Consider the following 18315-nt stretch of genomic DNA (forward strand, 5'->3'; position numbering starts at 1 on the left):
GCATTTTGCACTTGAGGTACTTGCGGTTCATAAGGTGAGGAGATGTCTGGTGGGATTCTAGAAGTGCTTGTCTGCAACCCAGAACAGATGCTGAGAAAATGTAGGAATAACTTGTTGCTTTAAAATGGTGTCTTCAGATTTCCTGTCATGGCACAGCTGAAATGAATCCAACTAGGAACCACGAAGTTGCAGGTTCGATCCCTGGCCTCACTCAGTGGGTTAAGGATCTAGCATTGCCATGAGCTGTGGTGTAGGTCGCAGACGTGGCATTGCTTTGGCTGGCAGCTGTTGCTCCAGTTCAACCCCTGGTCTGGGAACCTCCATATGCTGTGGGTGCAGCCCTAAAAAAAGCAAAAAAATAAAATGGTGTCTTCATTTTGTCTTTAACATTTACTGAGTGCTGTTTTATGTTGGAATACAGAAGTAAGTTGCCCTCTATAGTCTTGAAGTTTACATTTTAGAAATGGGAACAGCTATGTACAAAACTCAGAAAAATAAATATTATAAATGCTATGAGAAAACAGTGTTCCTATGGTACATTGTGAAAAGGGGAGGGATGGAGAAGGAGATCAGTTATCTCTAGGAGAGCGTTAGGGGAAGCTTTTGAAATAACTGATATTTATGCCATGTCTTGAAAGCTAATAGAGGATTTCCCTAGTGGTGTAGCAGGTTAGGGATCTGGCATTGTCACTGCAGTGGCTCAAGTCACCACATGAGTTCAGTCCCTGGCCCAAGGACTTCCATATGCTATGGACACAGCCAAAAAAAGAAAAGAAAGTTGATAGGTGTTCTTCACAAGGAACAGAGTAGGGAGGGCATTCTAGGCTTACAGTGAAGTAGGAATGTGAAATAGCATGACATATTCAAAGACTGCAGATAATCCAGTGCAAAGAGATGAGAGCACATGCAGGGGTGGGGGTTATATATAATGCTGAGAGGTCTGACTTTATCCTGAGACATCACAAAGGAGTTTTGAGAAGGAAATTGATAACTGAAGATGCATGCTTAGAAAGATTACTCAAGCATAAATGTGGATGATGAATTAGGGACTATTGAGATTCTAGATAAGAACACTGTTTTGTTTTGTTTTTTAAAAGCTGCACCTGCAGCATATGAAAGTTCCCAGGCTAGGGGTGGAATCAGAGCTACAGCTGCTGGCCTATGCTAGAGCCATAGCAGTGCCAGATCTAAGCTGTGTCTGTGACCTACACCAGCTCACAGCAATGCTGTATCCTTAACCCACTGAGCAGGGCCATGGATCGAACCCACATCCTCATGGATCCTAGTCAGATTCGTTACCTCTGAGCCAGAACAGGAACTCCAAGAGCACTCTTTCTGAGACAACTTCAGAATGTCCAGGTGAGAAGATATAAGGTCTTGAACAAAACAGAGACAATGCAGATGGGAGAGGAAAGGTATATAGAGGAGAAGATAACTTCTCATTTTATTAAATTATTAACCTAAATATACTTAGCATTTGCCTAAAAGAGTTAATAGAGCACAAGAAGTAATTAATGTAGTATATTATTTAATTATTGAGCAGAAAGTGGCCGAAAGTATCTTATTTGAGATATAAAGCAAGTATTTTGAAGTAGGTGGTTATTTTTAGTTATCCCTTACCAATGTAAAATTGGATCATTCCTTCCATACCCACAAATTTTTATTAGGGAAGCAGAGCGAGAATGACCCCAGTACAGATTGTTGGTGAGACTATGACAGAATATCTTGGTATAAAATAACGATTCTGATAAAATGAAGAGAGAAGAGAAACTGAAGAACTAGAGAATGGTGTACACAGTGTATGGTGGCCAGGGAGACCTTATTACAAACTGAAGATCACCCCCAAAGAGTCCCAAATGGGATTTTAATTCAGAAGGATGGAGGAACTTTAGAAAAATTGTGTAGGAGGTAAGAGACCCAGGGCACCCACAGAGGGAGCCAAAGCCAAGACTGCAGAGAAAATTCCTCATTGCTGAGAAAAACCTGGGAGTTTTCTCACTGTGCTGATGTGTATCTACCACAGTGAAAGGTGGTGGTGACCAGGAGACTATTAATGGCCACTTAAGTTTATGAAATTTAGGGTAAGGCTTGCAGCAAACAGTGATAAGCCAACTATAATACTTAAGTAGAAAATCATTTTTAAATATATAAAAATAATCCTCCAAAAAAGAGGAGTATGATTTAATGCTTCATTGAATTTACATATTAATGTGGATCATCATGGTCCCATATTTTGGCATAAGAATTTTCAACCAAACTTGTAGATTCTTGAGATCATTTTCTCCCTCAACCCTAGTTTTCCAAAGTCTTTGAATTATGAGACTTAAAAAAGGAGTGGCAAAATCTAATTAATGAGAAAGGATATTAGAAAATATACTGAGCTCAATTCAAAGAATTAATTCCATAGATGGGTTGAAATACTGTTTTTCAATACTGACACTCCCTCTATTGTAGCTAATCACAGCAAGAAACAGGAATGATTATATTTTCCGTGAAATGACAATTACTTTATAAAATCTTAAGGCCAATTTTTTCATAGTACCTACTCAATAGTGGTTACTGAATGAAATTCAAATAGTCTTTTTAAGAATTCAGTCTTCAGAGTTCCCTTCATGGTACAGCAGAAATGAATCCAACTAGGAACCATGATGTTGTAGGTTCGATCCCTGGCCTCACTCAGTGGGTTAAGGATCTGGCATTGCCGTGGTGTAGATTGCAGACACGGCTTGGATCTGGCATTGCTGTGGCTGTGGCATAGGCTGGCAGCTCCAGCTCCGATTAGACCCCTAGCCTGGGAACCTCCATATGCTGCAGGTGTGGGCCTAAAAAAAAAAAAAAAAATTCGGTCTTTAAAAGCAACTTCGTCTTTACTTGCATACACGTTGATTCTACTAATAGATCTTAGATTGTTATACTGTAATGCTTGACTAAATGAAGTTAGTTTTTCTTACAAAGGGACTAGATTATTATGGAAAGAAGAGCAAGGTATATTAGGCATGTAGCTGAAGTACAGGGGAAGAGTTTGGAAGTCAGTACGGGTTAAGAAGACTCACTAGCTAGATTGAAGGGAGTTTGGGTTTTGCAGATATTGAAAAAATTACGTACAAAGGGCAGGTTATGAAACGAGCATGTTCAGAGCACTTGTAAGTCAAGACATTTTTCTGAACACAGGTTTTGTTGTACTAGTAGTTAGCTACTTCCGGCAACATGAAATATAATCCTCTAGAATACAGTCAGAAACTAGCATTCTCTCCAAGGATGGAAGAAAAAAAATTGTTATGTTGCAGGCCACACAGCTGCTTTGTTTTAATGGCTTTGTCCTTTATTTATTTTAACAATGGACAATAAAGGTCATAAGAATATGTTGGAGCCTCTGAGCTAAAAATAATGTTGATTCTGAAGGGAGGAGAAAGACCACTACTTTTAAACAAAAATTAGACATTATACTTAGCTATTAGGTTTTACAGCAATACCTCCGTGGTTAACCTGATAGCCATCAGGTATATAGTAAGTTCATTCTGAAACTCCTATTCTCCACCAAATTATGAGAATTCTCTGCACCAACACCCTAATCAAACCATCTTCTGCCAAGTGGGTTTGGAAACGGAGTAGAGTCTGAGCAGTTCCTTGCTGCTCTTGTTTCTCTGTCACGTGGAATTGAAAACCCATGCTTTCTAGTCTACCAGTAGCTGTTCTGTTGTTGACACATACTTTAGTGGATAGGCACCCAAGGTTCCTTGAAGCAAGATGGTGCCATCTCCTCCCCCTCTCCCCCACGTCTAGGCTCCATCAAAGGTCTCCTGCTGGTGCTCAGCTCTTCCAGTTCATATGTGGAGCCACTTTCCAAGAGTCGTTCGGCCCAAACCTTTGTCCACTTCCCTCTCCAGGGATTTCTGTCTGAGGACTGAGTAACTTATTCTTTTAAACTTCAAAACTCAAGAGATTCTGATTTCTCCCCTGTTTTCAACAGTAGGGTTAACCCCTTACCCCACCCTTCCTAGAATGTCACATATGAGGGCCTTGATTGAATGGACCACTTTCAAGGATTCCAAAGGGATTTTTCAGTCATCTCTTTTCAGCAAAGAAAAGGTAGAGCTTCCCTGTTGTGCTTGAAGCTAGAAAACAAACTTGATTTTTAATTATGCATCTACAATTCTCTCCTGCCCCTAAATCTCTCCATAGGAGATGGGGCATATCTATGGAATATAAAACAAAATTTAGAGTCTTTAAAAACCTTGGCATCCCTTAAGACTGCAGATCTCAAATTAAAGTTGAATAAATAGAGTTTAAGATGATGAGAAGTATAAGGTTAGTGTGGGGATAGAGAATGGGAGAATCTTATCGGGTAGTCAGTGACCAAATCATGAAGGGCTTTGTATTCTTTGCTAAAGCAGTTTGATTTTATCTTGGAGTCAGCAGAGAACTAAAGGATTTAAACATTGGTATTTTTCAAAGAGCACTGTAAAGAGGCAGTATAGAGTAGGTTGTGGGGGAGACGGGGAAGGAGCTGGAGAGAGAAATTGCTTTCTGTGTTTTAATTGTCTAGGCAAAAGGTGTGGAAGATTCCAGCCAAAGCAAAGAGAAGTAGGAATGGCGAGGAGATGGGTCTGAAAGAGAACGATTGAACCAGTGGGACACAGTAGATGAGGGAAGAAGGAGGGTATCCAAGATCCTGTTCTTCCTGGACTGAGTCTGGGTAGATGATCATCTCATTTACAAGACAAGCGGTAGAGAAAGGAGCCGATTTGGGGAAGATGATGAATTTAGTTTTAGACATGCCACATTGGATTCATTTTGAGCTTATCATAAATAATCATGGATAAAAAGATGTTGATCTCTCAATATGATTTTCATGTTTTTTTACTGTGATGAAGAGTTTCTGGTATTTATGCTTGCAGTTGACTTAAAAAAAAACATTATCTAAGAGTTCCCGTCTGGCGCAGTGGTTAACGAATCCGACTAGGAACCATGAGGTTGCGGGTTCGATCCCTGCTCTTGCTCAGTGGGTTAAGGATCCGGCGTTGCCGTGAGCTGTGGCATAGGTTGCAGACGCGGCTTGGATCCCGAGTTGCTGTGGCTCTGGCGGAGGCCGGTGGCTACAGCTCCGATTCGACCTCTAGCCTAGGAACCTCCATATGCTGCAGGAGCGGCCCAAGAAATTGCAAAAAGACAAAAAAAAAAAAAACCATTATCTAAAGCAACCATTCTTTCTATAATGTTCTTTGATATGTAATAATTTTAAACAGAAATTAGCATATTCTCTTTTTTTTTATTTTTTCAACTTTGGTTTTTTTCTTCCTCAGTTTATTTGGGTACAAGTTTAAGGAAAAATCATCTTTAAATCAGGTTTCATAAACAGAGCTTTTAGAGTATAGCTTCTTATCCTATAATCATACTATTCAGAATGAAGCAGTTTAAAAACTGCAGTAGCCCCTAATAAGAAAATAAATATATTTAAAATTGAGAGGCAGCCTGAAAAAAAAGACTTGGGTTTTTTCCCCCTGAAATTATACACTAAATTACTAATTTTTGTATTTCTGCTTAATATCCTAAAGTTGTGGGAGTTAGTGAAGCTTATGAGGATGCTGCCAATTGTCTCTGGTTGTTAACTAACTCCAAGCCTTGTGCTAACTGTAAGTCTCCAATACAGAAGAATGAGGGATGCAATCACATGCAGTGTGCCAAGGTAAGGTAAACAGCATTGTACCTGCTTTGCAATTAGAATCTTATTTTTATTGAGTCCAAAGAAAAAGATGCTGTAAGCATAAAAATATTGTTGGCTTTCAGATGGATTCTAGGAGATTGTATTCTCCATTATTTGTTAAACAACAGAATAATAAATTAACATGAATGAATTATCTTAGGGAGACAGTGATAATGATTTGCTAAGAAGAAAACCGTATACAGCATTCTAAATAAAATGCTGGTCAGGCCAAAATTATGTTGTTTATTTTCAGTCCTGTCTCCCATATCCATGTTAGTTTTTTTTTCTTGGACAGTCTTATATAGACCACGCTAAGATGTAAAAAAAAAAAAAATACAGGTTGACCATCAGTATCAGCAGTTGGGCTACAAAGAGGTGGGATCCAACATTATGTTTATTTTGGTCATGGCACCTACCAGCTATGTAGATAGTTGATGATATGTATTGAGCAAATGAATATGATACAAGATAATCTCTCTTATGATACAAGGTAATCTCTCTTAAGATACAAGGTAATCTCTCTTAAACAGATTTTGCTTAAGCTTCTGTTGCATTCAAGAGAAACATTTATTTACATACTATATAAATGTAGTCTTATCCATCTGAAGTATTTGCATTGAACAAAGGAATAAGAGTAATTTGAGTAAGAGTAGTTGATATGACAAAAGAAGACATTTAGAAAGTGAATGTTTTTATACTTGTAGGGTGTTTTTTTATGTAAAGGTGGGATAACAGGTCACCTGTAATTGAGTCCATGCTCTGGCACATGAATGAATCATAATGTACCTTTATTAATACTGCAGTGTTGATTATGACTCAGTAGATAGTTTTTACTTTCTGGAATCAAATTGTTAAACATTTTAGAAGAATGACAGATTTGGCCCTATAAAAAAAGTGCATTCATTTTAAAAATTATCTTTATTCAGAGTTCCCGTCGTGGCACAGTGGTTAACGAATCCGACTAGGAACCATGAGGTTGCGGGTTCGATCCCTGCCCTTGCTCAGTGGGTTAAAGATCCGACGTTGCCGTGAGCTGTGGTGTAGGTTGCAGACATGGCTCGGATCCCGCGTTGCTGTGGCTCTGGCGTAGGCCGGTGGCTACAGTTCCGATTGGACCCCTAGCCTGGGAACCTCCATATGCCGCGGGATCGGCCCAAGAAATAGCAAAAAGACAAAAAAAAAAATTATCTTTATTCATTTCCCTTTAGGTAATTTTCAGGGTACTATTTAAATTTTGCATTCTTACGCATTTTAAATAATTTATAGTAATTTTTTATCTGACTGTAAAACTATATGCTGTAACTAAAAAAATAAAAAATTATTAAGGTTCTGCATTCTTTTTCTTATCATAGAATGTAAAATGTGGCTGTTTTCTAGCAAGTTTTGCCACTGATTTTGAGAGGTCAGTAGAACACACCAAATCAGGCACACAGTTTGCTTTTATGAGGCAACAGAAGAACTTGCAAGGAGTTCCTCTGTGGCCCAGCGGAAACGAATCTGACTAGGAACCATGAGGTTGCAGGTTCGATCCCTGGCCGTGCTCACTGAGTTAAGGATCCAGCATTGCCATGAGCTGTGGTATAGGTCGCAGACACGTCTCGGATCCCGAGTTGCTGTGGCTGTGGTGTAGGCCTGCGGCTACAGCTCCGATTGGACCCCTAGCCTGGGAACCTCCATATGCCACAGGTGCAGAGAGGCAAAAGGCAGAAGGAAAAAAAAAAAAAAAAAGAACTTGTTGAAACAAGTCCACAGTTTATTGTGTGAATACATTTGTGAAGGGCTAAATGAAGACAGAGATTTTAATTCAGCTTTCAATGCATGACATACCAGGTAGAGAAAAAATTAGTGAAAATAAGACTTGACATAATTACTAAGATATACTGATTGCTATATATTCAAACTCTGTATCCTGAAAAGGTAGACTTTTCTAGTACCCATGGAACATTCACCAAAAAAATTGACCATTGATCATCAAAGAAAACCTAAATAATAATCCAGAAAATAGAAAATGGTATAATCAGTATTCTCTGATCAGAATGGAATAAAATCAAAATGAATAATAAAGTTTCAAAAGACCCTTTCGTTTGGAAACTTTAAGTCTCTCAAACAGCTCTTGAGTAAGAAAACAGAATGAAGCAATTAAAGAATTTCTAGAAAACTAAGATAAGGAAAATACTTTTTCAGAATGTGAGGGCTATATTTAAAGCAATTCAGAAATGTGCATAGCCTTATTCACCTAAAACAATACAAAATAAAGAGTGAATTAAAAAATAACCCAAGAAATTAGAAAAACAAACTTGAAAACCAAAAGGAAGAATTTTTTAAAGCAGAAATTAGTGAGTTCAGACTGAAAAACAATACAACAAATAAGTCAAAAAAATGGTTTTTTGAAGGAAAAAAACCACAAAACTTTTATACAATAAGAAAAAAGTGGGCGTTCCCATCGTGACACTGCAGAAACAATCTGACCAGGAACCATGAGGTTGCAGGTTTCTTCCCCTGGCCTTGCTCAGTGGGTTCAGGATCTGGCGTCGCTGTGAGCTGTGGTATAGGTCGCAGAGGCGGCTCAGACCCCATGTTGCTGTGGCTGTGGTGTAGGCCTGCGACTACAGCTCTGATTCGACCACTAGCCTGGGAACCTGCATATGCCACTGGTGAGTCCCTAAAAGGACAAAAAGACAAAAAAAAAAGTGGAGGTGAGAGAGTTCAAATATATAGTATAAGAAATAAGGGGACTAGTCAATAAGCAAAGCAAACTAAAATAATGAGATAACTTTGCTTACCTCTTGCAGATAAGTTTGAACTGGAATTTGAAATGGATTAATTTTCTAAGAAAATATAATTTATTAAAACTAATCTTACAAGAAATATCCACAACCCTGTCTCAATAGACAGAAGTTTTTCACTGATCTCTCCTTTAAAGCAATAGGCCCTGAAAGATTCACAATAGAATTTTCTTTTTTTAAAGAACATGTAATTCCAATGTGATTTAAACTGTTTCTGGGATTTAAAAAATAAATAAAGAAGGAAGGAAGGAAAGAAAACTGGAGACTTCCAAATTATTGTTATAAATTGAGTAGGTAAAACCTTGATACCAGCACTTGATAATAAAAATTAAACCAGAACTATAGATCAGACTTAATTATGAATAATAATGCCTGAATCCTAAATAAACTATTAGAGGGGAAAAAACACAAATATTAGCAAATATAATTCAACAGCATTCATTAGAAGAGTAATTGACCATATATTATACCTCAATTGAAAAAAATTTTTTTACATACAATTTTTTTATTATTATTATAGCTGGTTTACAGTGTTCTGGAAAAAAGAGTAATCGATCACATGGAGTTTATTTCAATAATATGGGAATGGTTTGATATTTAAAAATCTATTACTGTACCTCATTAGTAGATATAAGAGGAAAAAACATATAAATTTTCTATAGATGCTAAAAAGGCATTTGATAAAACTCAGCCTCTCTTTATAGGCAAAGAAGTAGGAATAGATAAAGTCTTCCTTTTAGTATAATAAAAATAAATCTACCTTAGTCCAAAAGTTAGCATGATACTTATTAGGGAAAACTAGAGGTACTCTCACTAAAATTGAGAACAACATAAAGATGCTCCCCATCACAAATATTATTAACTTTGTACTGGAGATACTAGTCAACCTAGTTACACAATGAAAAGAACTTGGGGGTACAAAAATTAGAAATGAGTTAGTAAAACTGTCATTTTTTTAATAGACAGCATAATTGTATCCTAGAAACCCACAAGAATCAACTAAAAAACTGCTACAAACAATAAAAATTCAATTAAATAGCAGAGTACAGGAGTTTCCGTCGTGGCGCAGTGGTTAATGAATCCGACTAGGAACCACAAGGTTGCGGGTTCGGTCCCTGCCCTTGCTCGGTGGGTTAACGATCCGGCGTTGCCGTGAGCTGTGGTGTAGGTCGCAGACGCGGCTCAGATCCTGCGTTGCTGTGGCTCTGGCATAGGCTGGCAGCTACAGCTCCGATTAGACCCCTAGCCTGGGAACATCCATATGCCACGGGAGCGGCCCAAGAAATGGCAAAAAGACCAAAAAAAAAAAAAAGTACAAAAGTAATATGCAGAAAGTAACAGCCTCTATGTTGTATGTCAACAACATCCAGAAATAATATATACTGAAAGAGAAGACCTCATTTATCTAGAAAGAAACTTAAGAAATATATGACTTAAATGAAGAAAATACGAAGACCCCATCTGTAGGACACAAAAGATGACAAAACAGATAGAAAGATAACAAAGTACTTGGATAGAAAGGTTTCAACAAAAGTACCAACAAGTTTTGGAGTTCCTGCTATAGCACATTAGGTTAAGGATCCAGCATTGCCACAGCTGTGGCATACGTCACAGCTGCAACTTGGATTCAATCCCTGGCCCAAGAACTTCCATATGTTCTGGGTATGGCCATGAAAAGAAAAAAAAAAAGTACTGACAAGTTTCATTTCTACATCTAGATAAGCTAATTCAAAAGTTCATATGGAAAAACAAAGAAGAGCCAGGAAACTCTGAAAAGGAATAGTAAAGAAGAACTAACCTTATCAAAGAGTAGGTCATATTATAAAGACTCGGTAATTAAAGCATCGTGGTGCTGGTACATGAATCTACAGATCAATGAAACAATAGAAAGCAAGTCCAGAAAATACACACACATGGGAAATAAGTATACGGTAAAGGAGGCATCTCCAACCAGTAGAGAAACATGGACTGTTCAATAAATGGTATTGAGACAACTCGGGAGCTGTGTGGGAAAAAAATAAGTTTAATTTGTACAGAATACCCAGGTAAATTCTGAACAGCTTAAAAATTTTAATTAAAAAAGTAAACTATAGGAGTTCCCGTCGTGGCACAGTGGTTAACGAATCCGACTAGGAACCATGAGGTTGTGGGTTCGGTCCCTGCCCTTGCTCAGTGGGTTAACGATTCGGTGTTGCCGTGAGCTGTGGTGTAGGTTGCAGACATGGCTCGGATCCTGCGTTGCTGTGGCTCTGGCGTAGGCCGGTGGCTACAGCTCCGATTAGACCCCTAGCCTGGGAACCTTCATGTACCGCGGGAGCGGCCCAAAGAAATAGCAAAAAGACAAAAAAAAAAAAGTAAGCTATAAAAGTACTAGGAGAAAACATAGATTTAGAATGGGAAGATCTTTCCGACTCAAAATCCATAAGCGTTTACAAGGGAAAAAGGATAGTTTACATACTGGAATGCTCATATTTTTGGCGTCTGCAAATTATGGTAATTAAGAAAGTGAAGATTTTTTTTAATTATAAATATATGAATATGTTAGCTGTTCTGATTAGAGACCTTTTCAACTTGTTCCCAGTTTCAAAACCAGCTTCTCAAAAGTCACAAGAAATTTTCAGATATACTGGTGGAGCTTTGTAGACCTAAGTAAGACTGCTGTGCACTTGAAAAATGAAACGTTTCTCAGTCTCTGTTTTTATTATTTGAAAAGAGAATCCTATTGATAAAGATTTTTTGAGATTACTTAAAATATTATAATTTACATTTTAATTTATCTTTATAAGCAAATAATTTTAAACTACCCTCACATCTTTCCATAGTGCAGATAAGGTCTTCAGAGGAAACCTGAAAAAGAAGGCGTGTCTTTGAGAAGATTTGTTCCTGGTCATACAGGCAGATTGTTTAATCTTTACAAATTGGTTGACTAGAAATTGGAAAATAATTTGCATACTACCATGGGGAGATATTTGCATTTTTGTTTTCTTTTGAAGTGCAAGTATGACTTTTGCTGGATTTGCCTAGAAGAATGGAAAAAACATAGTTCTTCCACAGGAGGTTATTACAGATGTACCCGCTATGAAGTCATTCAGCATGTGGAGGAGCAATCCAAGGAAATGACTGTGGAGGTAAAGAGAACTGTTAAGCAAGACCTCTGGCAAAGCTACTTAATACCAGTGGAAGTATTTTGCATTTTTCTTTTTCTATCTTTATCATAATGAGGCATTAAATTGAATGCACTTTAGAGTAGTATTAATTGAAACAAAATAGCTCCGTAAACTTGAGAGATTTTTTTTTTTTAACTTTCCTTTTTTTCATATTGATCAAGATTAAAAAAGACTCACAAAGGAGTTCCCGTCGTGGCACAGCAGAAATGAATCTGACTAGGAACCATGAGGTCGCAGGTTCGATCCCTGGCCTCACTCAGTGGGTTAAGGATCCCGGGTTGCCGTGAGCTGTGGTGTAAGTCGCAGCCTCGGCTTGGATCCCACATGCTATGGCTGTGGTATAGGCTGGCAGCTATAGCTCCAATTAGACCCCTAGCCTGGAAACCTCCATATACAGCAGGTGCAGCCCTAAAAAGACAAAAGAAAAAAGAGAGAAAAGAAAGAAAAGACTCATATTTCCCAGCCCAGAATGCCTCTATAATGACTTATAAATAATTTTAATATTCTATCAAAAATATAATATTATGTTTTTGCATATAATAAGTATCTTAGTCTGCTTGGCTGCCATAACAGAATACCTTAGACTGGGTAACTTAAACAACAAAGCTTTATTTTTCACAGTTCTTGAGACTAGGAAGTTCAGCATCCATATTTCTGCCAGCTGGATTTCTGGTGATGACGCTCCCTCTCTTATAGACAGCTGTCGTTTGCTGTGTCCTCACAGTGCGGAGAGAGCAAGCTCTGGTGTCTCTTGTTTTTTGTCTTCTTATAAGGGCTCCAGCTCTATTGGATTAAGTCTCCACCCAAATGATCTTGTTTAACCTGTATCACCTCATAGATCACACTGGGTCACATCAGCAAATATGGTCACATTGGGAGTTAGACAGATATTCAGCATATGAATTGGGGGGACACAATTTGGTCCATGGTAATAAGCATTGAATAATAAAACTTTGAAGATCTGATAAATACAGGGTTTGAGAGGCATATTTATTTGCCTCGTATTCTGGGAATTGTGGATTTAGTGGTTTGTCAAAGAGAATACAAATGCAAGATTTTGTTCTGGGAAGCCTTTAAAATGTATTAGTTATTATTTTTTCCAGAAAATAATAAATCAGTATGTATTAATATCTCATGCTAATAAATATTTCAAGTAATCAAAAATAGTTTTAGTAGCTAGTACTTTTATTTATAAAAGTTGTTTATGAACTTTTGTTTCCTAGGCTGAGAAAAAACACAAACGATTTCAGGAACTTGACAGATTTATGCACTATTACACAAGATTTAAAAATCATGAGCATAGTTATCAGGTATGCTCCAAATCATTTCAACTGTGCTGAATTACACTGTTGTAAATAAATAAAGAAAATGATTTAAATTATTTATTTCTATTTCTTTAGTTAGAACAACGCCTTCTTAAAACAGCCAAAGAAAAGATGGAGCAATTGAGTAGAGCTCTCAAAGAAAGTAAGTTATGAGTGATATGTGTGATAATTAATATAAAATAGCTTTCATGTTTAAGTCACTGCATTGCTAGGCAATTAAGACACTTAGCTCATTTGTTAGTTTGGAGTTCTCTGAAGCCCAGAGTATAGTTTCACGTTGAGACCTCTGATTAGCTTTTCCACCTGGCTTACCTCATCTGCTACTCTTAATGTAGCCTATGCTGCTGGCAGATAAACATACGTCATGGTTTTGCTTGTTTCACGCCATTGCTGATGCTCTGCAATATAGGGGAAAGGGAATGGGCCCAAAAAGACATCATCCCTGACCAACTCAAAGGAATAAGATTCACAATTTGCTCAATTGTCATGTGACTGAATTCCCAAAGATTCTTGAGAAAGCACAGCAGAGTGCCTGATGGGATGGAAGTCAAGTACAGTTGTTGGAGAAATCATCTCACTGGTAAATAACAGACATTGGAGTGAAAAAGCAAATTCATAAGGGCTTACTTATGAATCTGAAAATGGAAGTTCAAAAAGAACATTCCTAAAAATGGACTGAGTACTAGTTGCACGATTAGAATATAATATCTTACAGTGGCCACACAGAGTAAAGGTTTGTTTTAAAAAGTCATATTTAGGAGTTCTGGTTGTGGCTTATTAGATTAAGAGCCTGACACAGTATCCATGAAGATGCAGGTTTGATCCCTGTCCTTATTCAGTGGGTCAAGGATCCAGTGTTGCCACAAGCTGCGGTGAAGGTCTCATATGTGTCTTGGATCTGGCATTTCTGTGGCTGTGACATAGGCCAGTAGCTAAAGCTCCAATTTGATCCCTAGCCTGGGAATTCCCATATGCTGCAGGTGCAGCCCTAAAAAAAAAAAAAGCCCCCCAAAAAGTCACATTTTAAAAATAATTACATATAAAAGATTTCGGAGTTCCCATCATGGCACAGTGGTTAACGAATCCGACTAGGAACCATGAGATTGCGGGTTCGATCCCTGGCCTTGCTCAGTGGGTTAATGATCCAGTGTTGCCATGAGCTGTGGTGTAGGTTGCAGATGGCAGCTCGGATCCCTCATTGCTGTGGCTCTGGCATAGACCGGTGGCTACAGCTCTGATTAGACCCCTAGCCTGGGAATTTCCATATGTCGCGGGAGCAGCCCTAGAAAAGGCAAAAAGACAAAAAATATATTTTTTTATATTTTATATATTATATAAAAAATATATTTATATATATAAACTATAAATTATATAATTTATATGTATTTATATATAAATTATATAATTTATATGTCTTTATATATGTAAATTATAAATTATATAATTTATATATATAAAAAGATTTCAAGCTGAAAATTCAGTTAGCCTTGTGTTTGCTCCGAATTGTTATAAAAGTAATGAGTGCTAATATCCTTTTCATGAGGATAATTTTCTAATTTAGACAGTAAACATAAATTATATAAATTAGAGTAGGAGAAAAAGTGTCAACAGTAGCTTAGTCTCCTTGATAATTATTAGTTCTTAGACCACAGTAATGACATAACTCTGTCAAGCCAATATCAAACTCTTGAAGTATTTTCCACAGTAAAAGTTGAAAGAAAAAAAAAAAAAACTCATAGATTCTACAGTCTGTTCTGTCACTGACATATCCCTAATACTTAGAACAGTGCCCTAAACATAATAAATATAAAATAAAATAAATATTCATAGATGTAAATTACTGCTGTTCAACCTTCTGGAGGTTCTAGACAGCATAGTAAGACATGGAGAAGAAAAGAAAGTAAAACATTCTTCTCATACATATTATGAGGAGGGAGGAGAGTGTTTTATTTTTAAATCTTGGTTCAAATAACTATTCAAGGGTAGGCATTTGGAGATGATCTGTATATCAGTGTGTGTATATACACATACAATTTATTTCTGCAGGTATGCAAAATGATACTATTTTCAGAAGTACTTATGGATTTAGATTCTACTGCTTTATTTCTGTTTATTTGCAGATGAGGAAAAAAGCTATAATACTGTAATGATATTTGGGAAAGGAACGGTCTCAGATATTAAAGCAATTTCTTCTTCCCTCCTTTTCAATATTCCTCCCTTTCTCTTGCTCTCTTTTTTTTAACTAGCATTAGTTACACAGTTATTGCCCAGAAAGCTGTCTCTTTTACCGTATAGTGTTCTCTGCAGTGGCATAATTATAGACTTTTTTTTTTCTAGAAAGCAACTTAGCAGGGCACTTGTTCTAATTCTTAGTAAGAAAAATTATGCCACGGATAACCAGAAAAACTTAGTAAAGCATGGAACCTTTGAGTTTATCTAAAACTAGATTTGTTTACTAACAAGATGAGAACAGAATCCAGGATTGGTATATGCTTTCCTTCATGACTGCCATCAGTGCTCCTGAGCTACTTACTCCATAGTGTGCTTCATTTATAAGTGATACAAGTTATAAATGCAAAACACATTGAGTGTTTTATGTAGTTTTTAGTCTAGTTGAAATAAATGATATCATAGAACTACTGCAAACAATTTCTTCTTAGGGTTCCTTGTGGGGTTTTTTTTAAGAAATAATGTTTTAAATAGTTTCATAATACTGTACTTGTAAAAAAAATTTTTTTCACTGTGCCTGCTTTACTTTATAGCTGAAGGAGGCTGTCCAGATACCACTTTTATTGAAGATGCAGTTCATGTGCTCTTAAAAACTCGACGTATTCTCAAGTGTTCTTACCCATATGGATTTTTCTTAGAACCTAAAAGCACAAAGAAAGAAATTTTTGAACTCATGCAAGTAAGATGTCTTTTTTATTAAATTTAAATGCAGTTACTATGAAATGAAAAACAGATTTTCTCCTTTTCAACCATTTAATAACACATGGGTGTAATTAATAATTTTGTTTTCATTTTTAGAATGGATTTTAAGTAAAGTTACCAGTAATAAGCTGTAATTTTCTTTTATGTTTGAATTTGCCACTGTCATTGTGCAGATTTGAATGGGTTCTGGGCTCTGCAAACATTTCCTGCCACATTTATTTCTTGATTTAAACTGGTTGAGGTTGAAATCTGGCCTGATTCTGATTATGTAATTAGCAATTTTATCTTCAAAAATGGAACAAAGATGTCAAAGTTGCTATTTGCCAGTTCATTCTTGTTTTCCTCCTCTTTTAAAAAAATAATTTAAAATTTTTTTCTTAATTGAAATATAACTGATTTATAGTGTGTTCATTTCAAGTGTACAGCAGTGATTCAGTTACATACATATACATTATAATATTATACATATGTATTCTTTTTAAGATTCATTTCCTTTATAGGTTAGTACAAACTATTGAATATAGTTCCTTGTTGGTTATCTATTTTAAATATAGTGTGTATATGTTAATCCCAAACTCCTAATTTATCTCTCTCCCCTACCCCTTTCTCCTTTTGTAACCATAAATTTCTTTCCTATGTTTGGGGGTCTGTTTCTGTTTTTTTGGGGGTTTTTTGGGTTTTTTTTTTTTTGCACATATAAGCTGTATCCTATAATATTTGTCTTTGTCTGGCTTACTTCACTTAGTATGATATCTGTAGGTCTATCCATGTTGCAAATGGCATTGTTTTCTTTTTTATGGCTGAATAATATTCCATTATGTAAATATACCACATCTTCTTTATCCATTCATCTGTCAACAGCATTTAGGTTACTTCCATGTCTTAGCTATTGTAAATAGTGGCTTCAGTGAATATTGGGATGAATGTATCTTTTCAAATTATACTTTTCTCCAGATATATGCCCAGGAGTAAGATTGTAGAATCATATGGTAGTTCAATTTTTTGTTTTTTAAAAACCCCCATACTGTTCCCATAGTGGCTGTACCAATTTACATTCCCAACAACAGTTGTAAGAGGATTCCTTTTTCTCCACATCTTCTCCAGCATTTGTTATTTGTAGACTTTTTTTTTAATGATGTTTATTTTTTCCATTATAGTTGTTTTACATGGTTCTGTCAGTTTTCCACTGTACAGCATACTGACCCAGTCAAACATACATAATACATTATTTTTCTCACATTATCCTCCATCATGTTCCATCACAAGTGACTAGATACAGTTCCAAATGCTATATAGCAGGATCTCATGGCTTATCCATTCCAAATACAATAGTTTGCATCTATTAACCCCAGATTCCCAGTCCATCCTACTCCCTCCCCCTCCCTCTTGCAACCACAAGTCTCTTTTTAATGATGATCATTATGACTGGTATGAGGTAATATCTCATTGTAGTTTTCTTTAATAATTAGCAGTGTTGGGCATCTTTGTGTGGGCTTATTGGCCCTCTTAAAAAGCAAAAAAGGAGGTTGCTCATATAAGCTGTATCCTATGATATTTGTCTTTGTCAGACTTACTTCACTTAGTTAACTAAGTTGTTAACTCTCCTCTCTCAGTGTTTGGTAGAATTCGCTTGTGAAACCATCTGGTCCTATACTTTTTTTGTTGTTATTGGGAATTTTTAAATCACAGATTCAATTTCAGTACTTTTAATTGGTCTGTTCATATTTTCTATTTCTTCCTGGTTCAGTCTTGGGAGACTCTTCCTTTCTTAGAATTTGTCCGTGTCTTCTAGGTTGTCCATTTTATTGGCATATAATTGGTGTTAGTTTTTTATGGCGTTTTATATTTCTGTGGTGTTAATTGTTCTTTTCTTTTCAGAGAACCAGCTTTTAGTTTCATTGATCTTTTCTATTGTTTTCTTAGTCTCTATTTATTTCTGCTTGGATCTTTATGATTTCTATCCTTCTACTAACTCTTTGTTTTGTTTGTTCTTCTTTCTCTAGTTGCTGTAGGTAAAAAGTTAGGTGGGTTATTTGAGATTTCTTTCTTTTCTGAGGTAAGCTTGTATCGCTTTAAATTTCCTTCTTAGAACTGCTTTTGCTGTGTCCCATTGGTTTTGGATTGTCATGTTTTCATTTTCATTTGTCTCTAGGCATTTTTTTATTTGCTCTTTGATTTCTTCAGTGATCCATCAGTTATTCAGTAGCATATTATTTAGCCTCCACATGTTACTGTTTTTTGCACTTTTTTTTTTTTTTTGGTCTGTTGTCTTTTGTCCCTTTAGGGCTGCACCAGCGGCATATGGAGGTTCCCAGGCTAGGGGTCTAATCGGAGCTGTAGCCGCTGGCCTGCACTAGAGCCACAGCAACGCCAGATCCGAGCTGCGTCTGTGACCTATACCA

General features: G+C 36.6%; 1 protein-coding gene across 6 annotated transcripts in view; it reads left to right on the forward strand.

The window, feature by feature from the left end:
* ANKIB1 (ankyrin repeat and IBR domain containing 1) overlaps window positions 1-18315 on the forward strand; it is a 143114-nt gene that overhangs the window by 110689 nt on the left and 14110 nt on the right. For all 6 annotated transcript variants that reach the window (XM_047753727.1, XM_047753731.1, XM_047753728.1 and 3 more), the window contains 5 exons: window positions 5556-5686; window positions 11484-11618; window positions 12881-12967; window positions 13058-13124; window positions 15745-15890. In XM_047753727.1, coding sequence (XP_047609683.1) covers window positions 5556-5686; window positions 11484-11618; window positions 12881-12967; window positions 13058-13124; window positions 15745-15890 — 566 coding nt within the window. The remainder of the gene's footprint in view (window positions 1-5555; window positions 5687-11483; window positions 11619-12880; window positions 12968-13057; window positions 13125-15744; window positions 15891-18315) is intronic.

This window comes from Phacochoerus africanus, chromosome 11 (genome assembly GCF_016906955.1).
Source record: "Phacochoerus africanus isolate WHEZ1 chromosome 11, ROS_Pafr_v1, whole genome shotgun sequence".
Classification (NCBI taxonomy): Eukaryota; Metazoa; Chordata; class Mammalia; order Artiodactyla; family Suidae; genus Phacochoerus; species Phacochoerus africanus.